A 19,805-nucleotide genomic window follows, 5' to 3' on the forward strand; every position below is an offset into this window, starting at 1 on the left:
ATAAATTAGACTTAGTGGCAATTACCATATAAAATTAGTTTCTCAATAAATATTGATGTCCATCACTTTAAAGAAACTTGATATCCAGAGATCCAAAGTTACTTATAAAGCAAACTTAGGGAGCTTTACAAACTAGCTTTTACTAATTAATTCTTTGCAAATACATTAAGAGATGAAAAAGGAGTGCATACAAAATTTATGAGAAGTATATCTTTTTCGAAAAGCAAGGTATTGGGTTGGTCAAAAAGTTTGTTCAGGTGTTTCTGTAAGACGTTACAGAAAAATCTGACCTGACCTTTTTGGCCAACCCAATAGATGTCTTCATTCTTTTAATAATGTGACTATGCTGCTGCGGCTGCTAAGTCGCTTCAGTCATGTCCAACTCTGTGCGACCCCACAGATGGCAGCCCACCAGGCTCCACCGTCCCTGGGATTCTCCAGGCAAGAACACTGGAGTGGGTTGCCATTTCCTTCTCCAATGCATGAAAGTGAAAAGTGAAAGTGAAGTCGCTCAGTTGTGTCCAACTCTTCATGACCGCATGGACTGCAGCCTACCAGGCTCCTCCGTCCATGGGATTTTCCAGGCAAGAGTACTGGAGTGGGTTGCCATTGCCTTCTCCGGAACTGAGCTTACATTCTAGCAAAAGAAACAGAAAACAGGCAATTATACTAAAGCTAGGAAGATATGAAGAGGGGCTTGATATCCCATAGTATAACACCTGACCAAACTGGGGTGCAGGAGAGGAGGAGAGGCAGGAAGGAAGAACTTACCTTAAGCAAGAGAAGAGAACACTAGGTGTAAAGTCCAAAGGGCAAGACAACTAGGGGCATTTAAGAAGGGAAAGTGGGAAACAGGGAGACTGCTATAGTTGTCAAGGCAATGGATGGGTGTTAGCTTGGATTAGGAAAGTGGCAGTGAGGGCTAGCAGGGCGGATTCGAAGAAGTGGAATTTTGGACTGATTAGAGGTGGGGATGAGTGAGAAAGAGGAGCAGAAAAAATGGCATCCTTTTGGGGTATGCTGAGACTGAGCTGCCAATAGGAAATTCAAGGAGGCAAATTGTAAATACAGACTCTGAAGTTTAGGAGAAAGATCGAGACTAGAGCTACAGGTTTAGGAGCTCAAACCATTTTATCTCTCACACACAATGTTCTTTCATAACTTCCCTCTATATGAAATATTAATTCAGCAAAATATTTATTACATCTTTCTAGGTGCCAGACACGGTGTTAGATAAAAGATTCTACTTGATGCAAATTAATAAAGATAAACAAAAACAACAAAAAAAACAGTTTGACTTTTTTTTTTTGGTTTAGTATGGTTGACTTATTTTATTAAAAAAAAATTAACACTTCCGTGTTGATTTGACCAAATCTCATATTTTTTTTAACCAAATCTTATATATTTGACTTAGCAATTAAAAGTTTTGAAGAATTATTTGGACCTGATTGTTATAATTTCCATTACTCACAGACCAAGTAGGTAAAATGAACCGTGTTTGTAGCATAAATGATGCTCTGATTTAATTTAGGAACCATGATAGATAACTGATATAATCATTTATCCATCCATGTCATTTATTCAGTAAGCTGCCATCTTCCTCATAAATACCTTAGGCAAATTCAAGCTACTCCCAACAAATAGGCTTACTATGGGTGACACAGTCTCTAAAATGAAAGCAAATTTATTTTAACAAATTTAAGTTAAAAGCCAATTGTTTTCTTTGTTTTTGTCTTACGAGTGGTCATCTGATAAAAGAGAATAATCCACTTTTTATATAGTTATTTTCCAATATAAGTGGATTGCTTATTATGAAAGCTAATGGATGCTTATGATGAAAAAAATGAGAAAGTTAACCTTAAGTAGAATGTGAGAAGGAACTGTTGCTGGTTTTAGGTGCCAAACTGATTTTTCACATGTACACAAACTCAGAAAATGTACTGATGAAAAGTAATAAAGATGGGTACCTTTTGAAAAAAGTTTACATGCTTGAAAGAAAGAATATCCAACTCCCACTGCAGAAAGAAAGTGTAATGCCATTAAATAAGAATATCAGAAAGAAAAAAAAATGAAACAACACAAAACAAAATGTACTTTTAGTGACTAAGGCCTTGAACGGATCTTGGGCAGTCTTTTCAGAGCTCTGTTCCTCAACTGTTCAGAGGAGTTGAGCTTTTAGAGAACCATAAAGCAAGAGGCCTTCATAAGAGGGAAGGAATAGTCTAGTTTATTGAGTATTTTTAAGTATTCTACAATTTTTTAACTTTGCCTTCAGTAGGTATTTCACTTTGAAATCAATAGGCATTATTATTCCTAATTTATAGACAAACAAAACAAGGCAAAATCAACAAAACAGGTTAAGTGAACTGTCCCTGGTCACACACCCCAGGAATGGAGCCAGAAATACAACTGAGTTCTGTCTTCTGCTTAGGACTATCAACCTATTCTATTCTTATTCTCATAGCTGTTGGTTTTGATCCCCTATTGGTTTTTGTTCTTCTTATTCTTTTTTTCCTAGTATCTTCTTAGTATTATTCATTTATGGCAATGCTTATAGTTTTATTTGTGAGTATATTTTTATATTTAATAACCATTAACTACATGACTTTTATCATCTTAGCTTAGTTACCTGCTTTCATCACTTGGTTTTAATATGATCTTTGCTGGAGCTGAGCTGGACTTTTATATTCATTATGCATGGCTCAGGCTTTCTCTGATTTTCAAAGCAGTTCCCATATATTAATGAAGTCTCTGATTCTCTCAGATCAAAGAGATGGAATTTAGGCCCACCTTCACAAACTTAACTAACTTAGGGCCCCAAAGACCAAACTACTTTCCCCTAAGGGGCTCCAGAGGCAGCTCAAGGAAAACCTTGGGGCAATAGTCATCTTATTTCCAGAGTAGCTCAATACCACAGAGAGCATCATTATTTTATCCCACAGAACTTAGAAAATAGAAATAAATATTACATGTTTAAAATCGTCTACAAAGATTATAACAAGTAAATGAACTCTCTAACAGTTAATTACTAGCAAAATTATTTGATTTACCTGTACGTCTTTAGAAAAGTCAATCTATTTGATTATCTAAGCCATTCACTTATTAGAAGCCTATAAGAACCAAATAATAGTTTATCCCTATAAGTGGTAAACGCATGTATGTATATACTATTTTCATATGCTTCCTTGCACCTGCTGAAGAAAAGGGTGAATTGTGAGTTTGATGCTAGTATAAAGTTCATATTCACTGCAAAATTGGGAAATTCAGCCCAGATTTTCATCATCCTGTACTGTACTATATTACTACTATGTTTAATTATTGTACAATAATCTCTATCATGACTCCTGCCTTCTGCAATACAATCTGCACATGACCAAGGATGCTTAAAAAAAACAATTCCTATTTCTCAGGATTGAAGAATGAGTTCAGTATTTACATTAAAAGTAACAAAGTAAACAACAGCAAGAAGAAAAGAGAGAGAAAAGGGGAATCTAAGATACTCTACCTTGTGTAGGTGAAAAAAATGGTGCTCCAGATCTGACCAAATTGTCAGAAGCAGATACTACAAATGGAATCGGCCTCACATGTTTATCTGTCAGGTTTCTGAAACCAGCCTGTTGGTTCTCAAATATACTTCGGATGTTTTCAAGCTTGAGTTGGATGGTCTGCATTTGAACCTGCAGGTTGCATAAGAAATCTATGAAATATTTTCTGAAATGGGGGTCATAACAAATTCTATTACATTTCTCAGTCTCAGACAGATACAAAATTAATTTAGACTTTAATATACAACTAGAAGAAATTTAGGAAAGTAATGGGGAACAGATTAAGGCATTATTTCACATGGTTACAAAACCAGAAGGTCTCGACCAAAACAACTTGAAGAAGAAATTTATCAAGCAATCATCAAATAAGTCAGTCACTGAATAGGTGATTTACCCTTCATTGGCTGAAAGGGGATAACAGCTAGAAAAGAGGGCGTGTTGAGCACAAGAAAGCTACCAAGTTAAGCGCTGTCACAGTAGTTTGTTATGTTTTAGCCTGCAGGACATTCTACAGTTCACCATGTTATACTGGGTTGGTCAAAAAGTTCGTTTGGGTTTTTCTGTAAGATGGTATGGAAAAACTGGAATGAACTTTTTGTCTAACTCAGTAAAAGGCTCCTCAGAGGCACTGATGGATAATGTACCCTTCTGGCCCTCCTATATGATTTGAGGCAGCAAGAGTTAGGCTTCGTTGCTTCTAGACTCACTTGGTTATCGCCAAGGCTATGTTTCTGATCTTCTGCGGCATGCCCCTAAGATCTGAAGCTAAACATGGATTTAAATACTATTCTAAACTTTGGAGTCAATGAGACACTTTAGCAGCAAATAACATCACAAGATGCTCTTATCTATACTGTGGAGAGAGAGCTTGATGGCAGCTGCAAGGGGGTGGTGCTGAACTAACCTAAGCTCTCTACCCTGCCAACACGAGCTTCTACTGCTCCCCATTCCCCAGGTAGACCCATATCCTTCCTTTATCACTTTATCCTCAAACTGAGTGGGAAAGCTGGATCTGTGTCTACAGAGCATCTTCTGGTGGTCACTGCAGCAGGAAGGAAAGATGATCGGCGTAGACTGTTCTTGATATGGGCCCAATATCCTATGACAGTTTTGGACATTTCTCGAAGGATGCACAAGAAAATATATGTGAAAGCTGCTAGTAAGTGAAAAGAGTTTAAAAGTAATGCAGTCATGGGACTTCCCTGGTGATCCAGTGGTTAAGATTCTGCACTCCCACTGCAGGCTACATAGGTTCAACCCCCAGTGGAAGAACTAAGATGTCACATGCCATTCAGCCAAAAAAAAAAAATGTTTTTAATTAAAAATCATTCAAAGCTCAAAAAGGAAATTCAGTTGAGTTTGGTTCAGTCGCCCAGTCGTGCCTGCCTCTTTGCAACCTCATGGACTACAGCATGCTAGGCTTCCCTGTCCATCACCAACTCCTGGAGCTTGCTCAAACTCATGTCCATTGAATCGGTGATGCCATCCAACCATCTCATTCTCTGTCATCTCCTTCTCCTTTGTCTTCAATCTTTCCCAGCATCAGGGTCTTTTCCAATGAGTCAGCTCTTCGCATTATGTGGCTGAAGTATTGGAGCCTCAGCTTCAGTATCAATCCTTCCAATGAATATTCAGGACTGATTTCATTTGGGATTGACTGGCTTGATCTCCTTGCAGTCCAAGGGACTCTCAAGAGTCTTCTCCAACACCACAGTTCAAAAGCATCAATTCTGCAGTGCTCAACTTTCTTTATGGTCCAACTCTCATATCCATACATCACTACTGGAAAAACCATAGCTTTGCCAAGACAGTTCTTTGAGGGTAAAGGATTGTCTCTGCTTTTTAATATGCTGTCTAGGTTTGTCATAACTTTTCTCCTAAGGAGCAAGCGTCTTTTAATTTCATGGCTGCAGTCACCATCTGCAGTGATTCTGAAGCGCAAGAAAATAGTCTGTTACTGTTTCCATTGTTTCCCCATACATTTGCCACGAAGTGATGGGACAGGATGCCATGATCTTCATTTTTGGAATGTTGAGTTTGAAGCCAGCTTTTTCACTCTCCTCTTTAACTTTCATCAAGAGGCTCTTTAGTTCTTCTTCGCTTTCTGCCATAAGGGTGGTGTCATCTGCGTATCTGAGGTTATTGATATTTCTGTCTGCAATCTTGATTCCAGCTTATGCTTCATCCAGTCCAGTATTTCGCATGATGTACTCTGCATATAAGTTAAATAAGCAAGATGACAATATATAGCCTTGATGTACTCCTTTCCCAATTTGGAACCAGGCCATTGTTCCATGTCTGGTTCTAACTGTTGCCTCTTGACCTGCATACAGATTTCTCAGGAGTCAGGTAAGATGGCCTGGTATTCCCATCTCTAAGAATTTTCCAGTTTGTTGTGATCCACAGAGTGAAAGGCTTTAGCACAGTCAATGAAGCAGAAGTAGATGTTTTTCTGGAATTCTCTTGCTTTTGCTATGATCCAATGATGTTGGCAATTTGATCTCTGGTTCCTCTGCCTTTTCTAAATCCAGCTTGAACATTTGGAAATTCTCAGTTTATGTACTGTTGAAGCCCAGCTTGGAGAATTTTGAACATTACTTTGCTAGTGTGTGAGATGAGTGAGATTGTGCAATAGTTTGAACATTCTTTGGCATTGTATTTCTTTGGGATTGGAATGAAAACTGACCTTTTCCAGTCCCATGGCCACTGCTGAGTTTTCCAAATTTGCTGGCATATTGAGTGCAGCACTTTCACAGCATCTTAGGATTTGAAATAGCTGAACTGGAATTCCATCACCTCCACTAGCTTTGTTCGTAGTGATGCTTCCTAAGGCCCATTTGACTTCACTTTCCAGGATGTCTGGCTCTAGATGAGTGACCATATCATGGTGGTTATCTGGGTCATGAAGATCTTTTCTGTACAGGTCTTCTGTGTATTCTTGCTACCTCTTCTTAATATATTCTGCTTCTGTTCGGTCCATACCATTTCTGTCCTTTATTGTGCCCATCTTTGCATGAAATGTTCCCTTGGTGTCTCTAATTTTCTTGAAGAGATCTCTAGTCTTTCCCATTCTCTTGTTTTCCTCTCTTTACATTGATCACTTAGGTAGGCTTTCTTATTTCTCCTTCTAATCTCTGTAACTCTGCATTCAGATGGATATATCTTTCCTTTTCTCCCTTGCCTTTCACTTCTCTTCTTTTCTCAGCTATCTGTAAGGCCTCCTCAGACAACCATTTTGCCTTTCTGCATTTCTTCTTCTTGGGGATGGTTTTGAACCCCACCTCCTGTACAATGTCATGAACCTCTGTCCATAGTTCTTCAGGTGCTCTATTTATCAAATCTAATCCCTTGAATCTATTTCTCACTTCTACTGTATAATAGTAAGAGATTTGATTTAGATCATACCTGAATGGTCTAGTGGTTTCCCCTACTTTCTTCAATTGAAGTCTGAATTTTGCAATAAGGAGTTCATGATCTGAGCCACAGTCAGCACCTGGTTTTGTTTTTGCTGACTGTACAGAGCTTCTCCATTTTCGGCTGCAAGGAATGTAATCAATCTGATTTCAGTGTTGACCATATGGTAATGTCCTTGTGTAGAGTCGTCTCTTGTGTTATTGGAAGAGGTTGTTTGCTATGACCAGTGTGTTCTCTTGGTAAACTCTGTTAGCCTTTGCCCTGCTTCATTTTGTATTCCAAGGCCAATCTTGCCTGTTACTCCAGGTATCTCTTGACTTCCTACTTTTGCATTCCAATCCCCTATGATGATAAGGACATCTTTCATATCATGTTAGTTCTGGAAGGTCTTGTAGGTCTTCATAGATCTGATCAATTTCATCTTCTACAGCATCAGTGGTTGGGGCATAGACTTGGATTACTGTGATGTTGAATGGTTTGCCTTGGAAATGAACTGAGATCATTCTGTCATTTTTGAGAGTGCACCCAAGTACTGCACTTTGGACTCTTTCATTGACCACGAAGGCTACTCTATTTCTTCCAAGGGATCCTTGCCCACAGTAGTAGATATAATAGTCATCTGAATTAAATTCGCCCATTCCAGTCCATTTTAGTTAACTGATTACTAAAATGTCAATGTTCACTCTTGCTATCTCCTGTTTGAGCACTTCTGATTTACTTTGATTCATGGACCTAACATTCCAGGTAGGAAATTACTCATTATAAGGCAAATATAAATATTAGGATTCTTTGACACGTAACAGTGGCTCTGATATAACCCCAATCGTTAAGAGAACTCTGTAATTGCAACGTGATGTAAAGTTACCTGTGAAGCAGTAAAACTCTTATCAACACTAACACAATCATAGCTTTTAAAAATTTGTTTCCATGCCCCCCCAAGTCTCTTACCTTGAGTTCAGGAGATAAAATTATACCAAATTCATACTGTAGGGTTTCAGGATCATAATTTATAAAGGGTAGAGCCATTTCAAGAAAATTTTCAATGTCTTGGAGGGCCTTCTGTGCATCTTCTTTAGACTGAAACTTGTCTATTTCTTGATTAGCCAGAAGGCACTCTCCTTCATCACAGCACTGGAGAGCCTGGTAAGCAAATCCCACACACACACAAACCATGAATGAATAAATGAGAAATCTGTTTGTCCCTTAGGAGAGTGTTTATCAGCCCTGGCTGCTATGAATCAGAGTTGTTTTCAGAGCTGTTAAAAAGAAAAAAAAAATCTCTACTCCCAGAAATTCTAATTCAGTAGCTCTGGGCTGTAAGCCAGGCTCCACAGGTATTTCTTTCTTTCTTTCTTTTTGAAATATAGCTGATTTACAATGTTGTACTAATTTCTGCTGCATAGCAAAGTGATTCAAGTGATTCAGTTATATATATACATATATATTCTTTTTCATATCCTTTTCCATTACGGTTTATCACAGGATATTGAATATAGTTCCCTGTGGTATAGAGTAGAACTTTGTTGTTTATCCATCCTGTATGTAATAGTTTGCATCTGCTCACCCCAATCTCCTATTCCATCCCTCCCTGACGAACCTCCCCCTTGGCAACCAGAAATCTCTTCTCTGTATCTCCACAGGTACTTCAGAGGCACGGCCAAGGCTGGGAAGCCCTGCACTCATTTCATAACAAGGAATTCATTCTGACCATTCTCTCAACACCAGCTGCACATTCTTTCCCAAAAATCAATAACTGAAATATGAAATTCTTTGCAAAATCTCAAGTGTAATAAAAATGCATGATGATCGCCTGGCACAAAGAAAAAGTTTCCTTGCCACAGAAGATGTACAGATTAGAATGCTCATGTTCAGATCCAATGCCTATATGTGATACCCCTATTTTACATTCCACTGCCATGATCAAAACTTCTCTTCACTGCCTAATCATCAAAGGGGTCAGACTCTTATTCCATGGAGGAACAGTTTCTAATCACTGTTTGTTGTTAGAACAGTTTCTAATCACTGTTGCTCACAGTTACATTGCTGTAACTATGAAATGTGGAATAAGAGTCAGACTAGAGCAAAATGGCCCCCATGGTTTTTCAAAGTGTTCTAACTGCAAACTATCACCAGAGCAGAGGCTTCAGAGATGAACCTAAAACAGAGAAAGCCATCACTACCACCATGCTCATATTCAGAACAGGGGCCAAAATCCTTATGGTCCTTAATCTTGGACCGGCCGTGAATACTGCAAAGTGGACGAATGAAATAGGCATAATCAAACTCAGTTATTCAGACTTCTTACAAATCTAATTTCAAAGCTATGCCAAACCCTGGCCCTATAGCCTCTGAGAAGGACTCGGGTAGAAAAAAATATATAATTTATCTTTCAGAAATGCACCATGTCCTGTGACGTTACCTGCTGTAGGAGTTTATGCATTTTAAAGGTCCTGTTGAGCTGTATCCGTTTGGTTCTGATTTCATTTACCAAAATATCAGAAAGGTAACGTAGTTCATTGCACCTCTGACAGATCAAATCCAGGGCATAATGATGACTTGCTGCGAGCCTGTGTCCATGTATTATTACGAACCGGGCCTTTGCTAACAGGTCCTGATTTTAAGAAAGAAGGAAAATAATAACTGCGAGATCTCCATCTGAATAGAGGGGGAGAAAACGTAATTAAAAAGGAAATTGGTTGAGCCAGAGGGAGATATTGCCAAGTGTACGGTTTGATGTCATACTTCTGCCAGCTGCAAAAAAGCTTCCAGTTATAGTCATTAGCTATACGTGCATGTGCATGCTAAGTTGCTTCAGTTGTGTCTGACTCTTTGCAAGCCCATGGACTGTAGCCCACCATGCTCCTCTATCCATGGGATTCTCCAGGCAAGAATACTGGAGTGAGTTGCCATGCCCTCCTCCAGGGGATCTTCTCGACCCAGGGATTGAACCTGCATCTCGTATGTCTCCTGCATCAGCAGGCAGGTCATTTACCACTAGTGCCACCTGAAAAGCCTAATGTCATTAGCTATGGCAGCGGTGTTATCGGAAGCTCATGCACTTCTGGTCACAGAAACAGAAAATTAACCAGCCCACCCAGAAGGTGGATGAGATTTGCTCCTCCTGGGAGGTACAGATTTAGAACAGAACAAAATATAATCAATGAGATGCAAACCAGCCAAGTGAAAGCTAAGGGATTTCATATCACCTCAGCCATGGAAATCCTGTTAGATCTAGTTGCCATCTACTTGAGGACTTGACGGCTCAGACAGTAAAGCATCTGCCTGCAATGCGGGAGACCCGGGTTCAATCCCTGGGTCGGGAAGATCCCCTGGAGAAGGAAATGGCAACCCACTCCAGTATTCTTGCCTGGAAAATCCCATGGATGGAGCCTGGTAGGCTACAGTCCACGGGGTCACAAAGAGTCAGACACGACTGAACAACTTCACTTCACTTCACTTTTTTGAGGACTTGACAGATTTGAAGAGACCGCCACAGGGTTTCCCTGTCAAAAAGGAACTCAAAGCTTAGTCTCCATTCTAACTACTGACTGTCTCAACCCTGTGTTGTGACTGAAACATAAAATTTACCATCTTATCCATTTTGAAGTGTATAGTTAAGCAGTGTTGAGTGTATTCACATTGTTTTGCAAGATGAAAAAGATCTGGAGATGTGTTACACAATAATGCAGATATCCTCAATACTGTTGAACCATACACTTCAAAATGGTTAAGATGGTGAATTATATTTTGAGTGTCTTACCACAATTAAAACTAAAAATTATTCAAAACACAACAAAATGCAAACAAACAAAACAAAAACAGACAAAAAATTCGAAGCTCTGAAGCCAGTTTGCCTTCTCTTTTTTTCCAAACCAAAGAGATCTGGAACTTGCCCCATGATCACAAAGATCTACAAGTAAAATTCCAGAACTGAGCACCACAACCACTGCCTCTCAATTTTGTTTTTAGATGCTTATGCTACCGAGAAATCCATTTATTTGTTGAGAATACACCTTAAAAGGGCTTACCTGGTGGCTCAGCTGGTAAAGAATCTGCCTGTCATGCAGGAGACCTGGGTTTGATCCCTGGGTTGGGAAGGTCCCCTGGAGAAGGGAAAGGCTACCCACTCCAGTATTCTGGCCTGGAGAATTTCATGGACTGTATAGTCCATGGGGTCGCAGAGAGTCAGACATGACTGAGCTACTTTCACTTTCTCACCTTAAAAACAACAGCCTCGCTCTCACATACAAGACAGGAGAGCAAAGCTAGAATGTGTTGAGTGTAAAGCCTTGAGTTCAAGCTTTAAGACCAGCAGAATAAATGACAGCTGGCTCTTGTGAGTATTTATGCTTTATGTCCATATATCCCAGGTACTGTGCTAAGTGTTTTATCCACAGCATCCAAATAATTCCTAATAATCACTCTGCAAAGTAGGTCATCACATCCCCAATTTATAGATAAGGACACAGAGGTTTAGAAAACTTAGTTTACCCAAGGCCACACAGCTGGTAAGGCTAAATAGACCTATCTATATGAATCTGTGTCTGATTCAGTTGCATATATCAAATGATGGTTATTTAAGGAATTATATTTTTAAGGTTTCCATCGTTTCCAAATACCAAACAGCATTGTTGATAGACATTTTTCTAGCTTCTTCAAAATGATGTATGCTCTTGTTCCTATGGATGGGCCTGAAACAGTTACAACTATATGAGATGTCTGCAAGTTCATCTCAGGCCCACACTGAACAGAATAGACAAATATTGTTGAGCCCATCATACAGACTGTTGTTACAAGAGACTAGTCATAAGGGTTTATACTACCAAAAGACATCAAAATGTAACTATTATACTCTTTAGAGACACTGCATATCTAAAATATAATCTTACCTGAGAATTTTCATCCAAGTTTTCCAACTTTTTAATTTTTTGTTTCACTTGAGCTATAGTCCCTGTTACATCTGCCAACTCCGCTTGTTGATTTAGTATAAGTTCAGCTTCACTCACGAGCTAAAAGTAGGGGAGGAGAAAAAGTCTTCAAAGCACGCAAATTATTAAGCCTTTTCACCTAATAATCAAGCTTTGTAGTAAATGCTATTAATTAAGAACCTCAACATGGAAAAATCACACATACGGAAAATGTTTTCAGATATCTTATTCACAGAAATCAATATAATCTGTTAAAATTTAACCTGCTAGACATCAGTGTGCACTGATGATTTATAAAAGATCACAATGTACATGTGAAGGCATTTGTATGTGGACATGAATAGAGGTATACATACGTGCATATACATGCACATATATTCCCTAGCTGTATGGTGAGTGGCTCTAGAAACAAAGACCCTTCAGTAGCAATGAGCACATCTAATACCCAGACCTTGGTTTTGAAAATCATTTTCCAGAAAAAGAAATTGGGGCTTCATAGGAAATTGGCTGATTCCAGGGCTGAGACAGAACAGGAATACGATAAGCTTGGAACATCTCTTTATGCCAGAAAGTAAAGAACTGATAAAAATGTCTGGACATGTCACAAGGACACAACAGCCAGGTGCAAACAACAGAACAGTCAAGAACATAATGAATTAAAAGCTATGAAGTCCTAAGCCCAATAAGTAGATAAATATTGTACTAAAGGGCATTTTTGACAGACATTTTTCTAGCATCTTCAAAATGACTTGTGCTCTTGTTCCTATTGGTGGGCCTAAAACAGCTACAACCTCATGACATATCTACACAAAAAATCAGCATTTCACAACTATCATAGTAAAGATTGGTTGGAGCAAGAATCATCAACTGATGATACACTGATGAATTTTTGATGAGGAGCAAGATAATTGCATGGCCTTACATTTTTTCCCTACATATTGGGTTGGCCGAAAAGTTCATTCGGGTTTTTCCATAACATCTTCCAGGAAAACCTGAATGAACCTTTGGCCAACCCAATATTTCCGACCAGTTGCAAGGGCAGGCAGGGGTGGTGGGGGGAAGTAACTGTAGTATGGAGAAATTCAACAGCACCCTGAAAGGGTGACCAAAACCCTCCAAAGGACACATCACATATGCAGTATTCTTGCTGGTCATATGCAGGTTAATCCAATCATGAGACAATGTCAGACATACTCAAAATGGTGAACATTTTATTTTAAAAACGACTGTATTTTTCCAAAATGTCAGTGTCATAAAAGACAAAGAAAGGCTACAAAAACATTAGAGATTAAAGGAGACTAAAGACACATGACAACTTAATGCAATACCTGACCCTCTAGACTGGATCCTGTGCTGAGGCAGGAAAATGATATAAAGGACATGATTGAGTCAATTGAGAAAATTGGAATGCTGATTGCAGATAATAGAAAAGTATTACATTATTCATAAATGTAAAAAATATGGCCACTGTACTGTGATTATGCAAGAAAATATTCCTATTTTGTGTGCTCAAGAGGATCTCAAGTTTGAGAATATTCAAGTTTTTTCTTACAAGTTTAAATTCCCACATATGCTTTTATTTAGTTAAATGCCTAAATATTCAGAACCTATCTGCTATGAACCTATCAGAGCCTATGTCACTATGAGAGACAGATTGTGTCAGTGAGATTCAGACTCATGACAAACAATAATAGTGATCAGAGGCAACAACGACTTCACAGAACAGACTATAACCACAGGATGACAATGCAACCTGGAGGCAAATTAACATATAAGTAGAGGCACAATGGGTTTGTTCAGGAAAAGTAATGCTGCTACATGTGTTTGGTTGGAGAGGAGGGACAGACATTAATATCTGGAAGGCCCAAGAGTAATCTGACCTATTCTTTCATTTTTTTAATATAAATTTATTTATTTTAATTGGAGGCTAATTCCTTTACAATATTGTATTGGTTTTGCCATACATCAACATGAATCCACCACGGGTGTACGTGTGTTCTCCATCCTGACCCCCACTCCCACCTCCCTCCCCATACCATCCCTCTGGGTCATCCCAGTGCACCAGCCCCGAGCACCCTGTATCATGCATCAAACCTGGACTGATGATTCGTTTCACATATGATATTATACATGTTTCAATGCCATTCTCCCATATCATCCCACCCTCACCCTCTCCCACAGAGTCCAAAAGACTGTTCTATACCTATTCTTTCTTTAAGAAAAGTTTTACCGAGAGCCTGACACTTCAAAATCTGAATCACCAGAGGGAAAAGGCTGGTAATAACTGAGCCCTGGGTCCCCTCCCCCAACTGATTTGGCTAGAACAAATGAAATACTAGGCAAGTCAGCCATTCATGGGCAGAAACAGGCTGACCACATGTAAGAGAGAGAAGTGACTTTTCCTTGGATCCCTGGGAAAATACTATGACAGAGACTGGTAGAAGCATGGAGGCCGACTATAAAGGGAAAGGAAAATGAAGCTATGTCTCTTGACCATATAGGATGGATTTTCCAGAAGGACAGAACTAGAATATACTTATAACCTTTTAAATAATGTATAATTAAACACAATTTAATCTCATCCATCAAGCTTTTTTATAGAAATAAGTCGCTGAATCAGAAAAAAATGTTTTGTTAGATCATATTAAATATCGTCAGCATAGGTAGATGGTAGTTTAAAAATCATGAAGGAAGTTAGTATTATTCCCTTGGTAGATTTCCCATAGTCTGAAAGTATTTTACATCTAAAATACATTTGAATATCAAACATCAACGCAGACAGCAACTTTACCCCTGTCATCTACGTTAGCCCCTTAAGTGCTTTCCCATAAGAAATGAGCCTGAGCCAGAGAAGTATAAGTGTTGGCATTTTCGTAGCTCTTTTCTTCATTCTAAGTCAAAGCACACTCACACTTGCCTCCTTTTCACCTCTCTGGGGGTATACATGGGCATCCTGCATCTTGTGAGACTGTGTTTCTGATGATCAAGGAGTAAGAACCTCCAGCATAACAAAAGAAACTGTACCCAAGAAAAGTTTTAACTGACCTCTTGAAAATCCTGCTCAAACTTCCAGAGTTGCAAATACTGCTCCATTTTTAGCTGGTGTTTTTCCCAAAATCCATCAAAAGCTATTTCCATATCATGTACTTGAGTCAGCAATCTTAACAAAGCAAAATCATCATTAAACCAATGATTTGTATTGCAGGTAGGTAGATAACCCTGCTTTGGATGTTAAGAATTATAGGCAAAGTCACAGCCCATGACATTTGGTCCAGGTAGAGACTATCAGTGTCCACAGAATCTCGCCTATGAGCAAACTAATATCTGTGGGTCAACACGGGGAGGAGTTCTCAGCTTGAATGCCAGAGGTCCAGGAATACTTTTGTAGGTTAACAGGTAGCCACAAAAATATATAATTCCCTATCAAAAGTATAAGATAAGTAACTCTAAACCCCAAAGAATACTACTTACTTATTAATAGTTTGCCAGTCACCACTAGTCGGCTGATGATTTTCAAGTCTTGAACTCACAGCACCCTCAGCAACAGGCACTTCCAGATTTGTTAGCAGAAATTTTCCTTCTTTGGTTACAGCTGTGATATCCTTCTGTACAAAGGCAAAATAGGAAGTGTCAGCCTGCTGGGCACCTATTCTGAATGAGCTGGGTAGAAGGCAGCATACAGCAACAGATGCAGAATAGCATAGTTCTAGCACAGCCTTTGCTTTCATCACTGAAAAGTCAAGAACTACCTCAGTACCATGGAATCCAAAAGCTGCAAGAATCTCCAAGAAGCTTCTGCCTATTGAGACAGATTTACAGTCCCCAATTTTATAGGCACAAGTACCCCAAGGCTCAGTTTGTAGCTTCCTCTCACTGGTAGAAAGTTCTAATTTAATATGGAAGCAACCTAAGCATCCAACAACAGATGACTGGATAAAGAAGATATGGTATACATACATATATATATACAATGGAAAACTACTCGGCCATTAAAGAATAGAATCTTGCCATTTGCAACGACATGGATGGACTGGGAGGGTATTATGCTAAGTGAAATAAGTCAGACAGAGAAAGACAAATACCATATGATGTCACTTATATGTGGAATCTAAAAAGTAAAACAAACTAGTGAAAAAAGAAACAGAGAACTAGTGGTTATGGATGGGGAGAGGGAAGGGGGAGGGGCACCATTTCAAAAAAAGGGCCACTTAAATTCAACATATCCAGGACATCCTCCTCTCGTACTCTTTTTTTAATATTGTGCTTTACACCATATAAACATCTCTTTTTGTCTCCCTACCCAGCAATCTGTGTGAAATAAGACACACTCAACACCTCTCTATCAAAAGAAAGACCATGGAAAATTTTGGTTTGTCTCCCCTATCAGACATACCTTTAACAGGTGGTACCTTTCAGCACGAATTGCAAGAATTTCTTCCATTGCAGGAATGTCACCTGGTAGTTCTGTCTCAGCCAGTTCAGTTCCAAAGGACTGTAACATCTGAGCCGTATCTTTCACTGTGAGGGCAAAATTTTCTATAGCCTGCAAAGAGCCCGTGCATGATTCTCTTAATTCTGTGGTAACTTGGCCAGCATATCAAAACCTAGACCAGCAACTATATTAACTTTCATTTAGATATGACAGCCAAGACATATACTATGACCTCTCCTCTGCAAGGAAAGTTAGCATTGGCCTTGACAATGAACCCTAACTTTGCATCTAAGCCCCTAAGAAACTTAGTGAGGTGAAGAGACTTCTTGAATATCTAAACATCTGTACTTATTTCTCAAACAATGATGAAAACCGTTTCTTAAATATGCCACGTACTGAGTAATTTGTTTTATTATCTGGCAAAACATTGTGTGTTCCTTATTCTATTTAATTTTGGAATTGCACAATTGTTTTAATAATAACTACTTCTGAAGAGATATGAGACCATCAAAGCCACTTTATTATCATTTATGAACAAGTGTTAGCATTTGATGGACTAAGATGACAGAGGAACATTAGTCACAATAATTCATTTCAAGTTCTGGAGAAGATTTGAAGTTATGACCCCAAAGGCTCTGCTGCCCTAAAATGTCAAGTAAGGTTTGGTTGTTCATTTTGTTTCCAAAATCAGTGACTTAGAGAAAGGACAACATTTAGAGACTATATAAACCCTCTGTTTACCATGTAACTCAAGGCATCTGCTCTTTTATTTTTAGCTTTCTAGGTTATTAAAGGCAAGCCACTGCTTATTTTGACGACTCACTTTCATATGAATGAACAGGACTGCTGAATGAAAATAAAGATGAGGAAAATAAAATCCTGATTTAAGTAAATATCATTATTTCCTTCAGAAGGGTTCCCATCCCTCTGGAATTAGAAGACTCTTATATGACAAATTCACTCTAGTGAGGCACAGAGCCCTTGCTTATCCATACATTTCTAGAACAGAAGGCATTTTTGCTATAAATTTAACTGCCCCCAGCAGAATCACTAGACTGATGAGATTAATAAGATGACTCTCATTTTCTGAGGGCAAGCCATAGGCCAGGCACAGTGTCAAACATGGTACATCTGTAATCTTATTTAATCTTCTCAATAACCCAATGAGGTAAAGTCTTATTCTTCCCACTGTATAGTTGGAAAAACTGAGGCTGAGAGAGCTTTTACAACTTGCACAAAGTTATATTGATAAAAATCAGCAGTGCTAGGATTTGAACCCAAACCCTTGGTTTCTTCAAGTTACTACACGGCCACAGGAGAGGGTGGGCAGAGTAAGGTCTCCTTATTCCCTAGGCCTCTCATTTAAATGCCATCCTCAGTGACTCTTCATCATTTCTAGATATTTCCTAAGCAAGAAAATCAAGACGTTGAATTATATGTTTTTGAAAAATAGGAACCCCAGAAATCTGTTTTTCCCAAGGAAGAAAAAAAAAATTCTAGAACTAGATTTCAAAAATGAACTACAGGCTCTACAGTAAGGGCAAAAGAAACATACATTTCTGAAGGTGATCCATTCACTGTGGCTGTACTGCAAGGTGCCGCCTAACTCAGTGGTTAACTGCTTGTCATCAATGTATGTCAGCAAATCACTAACTGAGCTCAGCATAACAACCTATACAAATAAGCGAGAAAGATACCGTTAACTGCCCTCCATGGCACTCCTCCACACAGCCAACTGTACAATGAACTTTAGCATTCGTTTAGCAGAAATTTATCTTTTATAAATGGTTCTAACAACTCTCTCCTGTACATCCCCACACACATGGATACGCTACCTTCCCTCAAGGAATAATAGTTTTCATTTACAAAACATTTCTCTGTAAAATGAAAGTAATCTCCATAGAAACCCAAACACCTGATTCTCTCTGACCTAAAAATTTTGCACTGTCTGTGGTCAACCCTCTGAAAGAATGTTAAGCCCATGACAAAGGAAGGGCTTTCTATAGTAAATTATAATTTATCATGAGGGACTGATCTTTGCAAAAGTAGCAAAATTTATGAGCACTCTTATTTCCTACACTAAAAGTGTATAAAAATATCTTCTGGAAAAAAAAAAAAAAAGCTACTCTGAACTGCTCAGGATGTAAGTTCATGGGAGGTCAAATACATAAAACACACATTCATTTTATTCTCTAAAAATAAAATGTCCTGATTTTATACACACACACAAATACATACACATATATATATACACACACACACATATATAACATATGGGATTTACATCTTTTTTCAAAACGAACTGCTTTGTTACAAATTGACTAATCTTTTCCTTTACTTTAACAGTAGGAGCAGAAGACTTTAAGGCATTTTGAATTTACATTTTTGGAAGACAAAATCTAAATTTTTTTCTTTTACATGCACTTGTGACCACATGTAAAATAACAACAACATGATACAAATTCTTCATGAGAAAGGGTCAAAACACTTAAATAATATATTCTTACCGGTAATTTGAGCATGAAATCTTCCTGACTAAATCGAAATCCAATGTCTGTGAAAGTTCGTTGGAGAAAACTGGTGGGACGAAGGACCAAAACCAAGTGCAAGTTCCCAGGGAATGAAGACTATAGGGAAAAAAACAGCACAGGAAAAAAAGAAAAAATTGTCAAAACATGCACTCGAGTGAGCACACGGCAAAAAATATATAATCAAAGAAAACAAATTCTAAAGTCATAAAAACCACTGAAAAGATAAAACTTAAAAAATGGATGCTGATAACATCTTAAAACACGAAAATAGAAATGAAATGAATGTAAGGTCATCAGGTCAGATCCTTGCAGTGCTTGTGGCCTGGAATTTTCTCACACTGAATTACACTCTTAAGCTTCATTTTAAACATGATTGTTTTTGTACTCAAATTGTTTTTAATCCTTGCAAAACAGAATCAGGAGGCAGATTTCTAGGATAGCCCTAAAAGCCTAAAGGGAGCTGAAATAGTGAATACCTGCAGTAAACAATGGAAGAAAACTATTTTGTGGACTTGTATTTTTATTTCATCCAAGAGACATTCACCAAATATCTTCTACATGTTTCCTCCACATATTTAAGTGAATGATTATCAGGCACTGTTAGCATTCAGTGTACACCAATTAATAACATACAGTCCCTACCCAGCTTGTAAGAAAATGATAGTCTAGAGTCCATTAGCATCATTTACTCTATAGCATGATTAGTTGATAAATGAAACAAGGGAATTAGAATAATATACAACAGGAAGGTGTAGCACAGAGCATCCTAGACCTAGGAATGTCAAAAAGGACTTGCCTAAAGAGGAATAAAGTGGATCAGACTGTTTTTCTGGTGTATCCATGTTTTCCAACTTCTTAGAATACTGGCATATAGTAGGTGGTCAAGAAGTAACTGTTAAATGAAAGAGTGCAAAAGACAAGGAGGACCCTATGCAAAATTCACAAGGGCTGGAAT

General features: G+C 38.4%; 1 protein-coding gene across 7 annotated transcripts in view; it reads right to left on the reverse strand.

The window, feature by feature from the left end:
• The window catches only part of MCF2 (MCF.2 cell line derived transforming sequence), a 125,149-nt gene that overhangs the window by 46,871 nt on the left and 58,473 nt on the right, over window positions 1-19,805 (reverse strand). For 4 of the 7 annotated variants that reach the window (XM_061408513.1, XM_061408517.1, XM_061408516.1 and 1 more), the window contains 10 exons: window positions 18,827-18,946; window positions 17,875-17,991; window positions 16,281-16,430; window positions 15,359-15,492; window positions 14,933-15,047; window positions 11,849-11,968; window positions 9,379-9,570; window positions 7,908-8,099; window positions 3,506-3,677; window positions 1,968-2,015 (listed from right to left, as the gene is read on the reverse strand). In XM_061408513.1, the coding sequence (XP_061264497.1) occupies window positions 1,968-2,015; window positions 3,506-3,677; window positions 7,908-8,099; window positions 9,379-9,570; window positions 11,849-11,968; window positions 14,933-15,047; window positions 15,359-15,492; window positions 16,281-16,430; window positions 17,875-17,991; window positions 18,827-18,946 (1,360 nt within the window). The remainder of the gene's footprint in view (window positions 1-1,967; window positions 2,016-3,505; window positions 3,678-7,907; window positions 8,100-9,378; window positions 9,571-11,848; window positions 11,969-14,932; window positions 15,048-15,358; window positions 15,493-16,280; window positions 16,431-17,874; window positions 17,992-18,826; window positions 18,947-19,805) is intronic. The other 3 variants (XM_061408514.1, XM_061408518.1, XM_061408520.1) reach the window with 1 other exon arrangement.

Source organism: Bos javanicus, chromosome X (genome assembly GCF_032452875.1).
Source record: "Bos javanicus breed banteng chromosome X, ARS-OSU_banteng_1.0, whole genome shotgun sequence".
Classification (NCBI taxonomy): domain Eukaryota; kingdom Metazoa; phylum Chordata; class Mammalia; order Artiodactyla; family Bovidae; genus Bos; species Bos javanicus.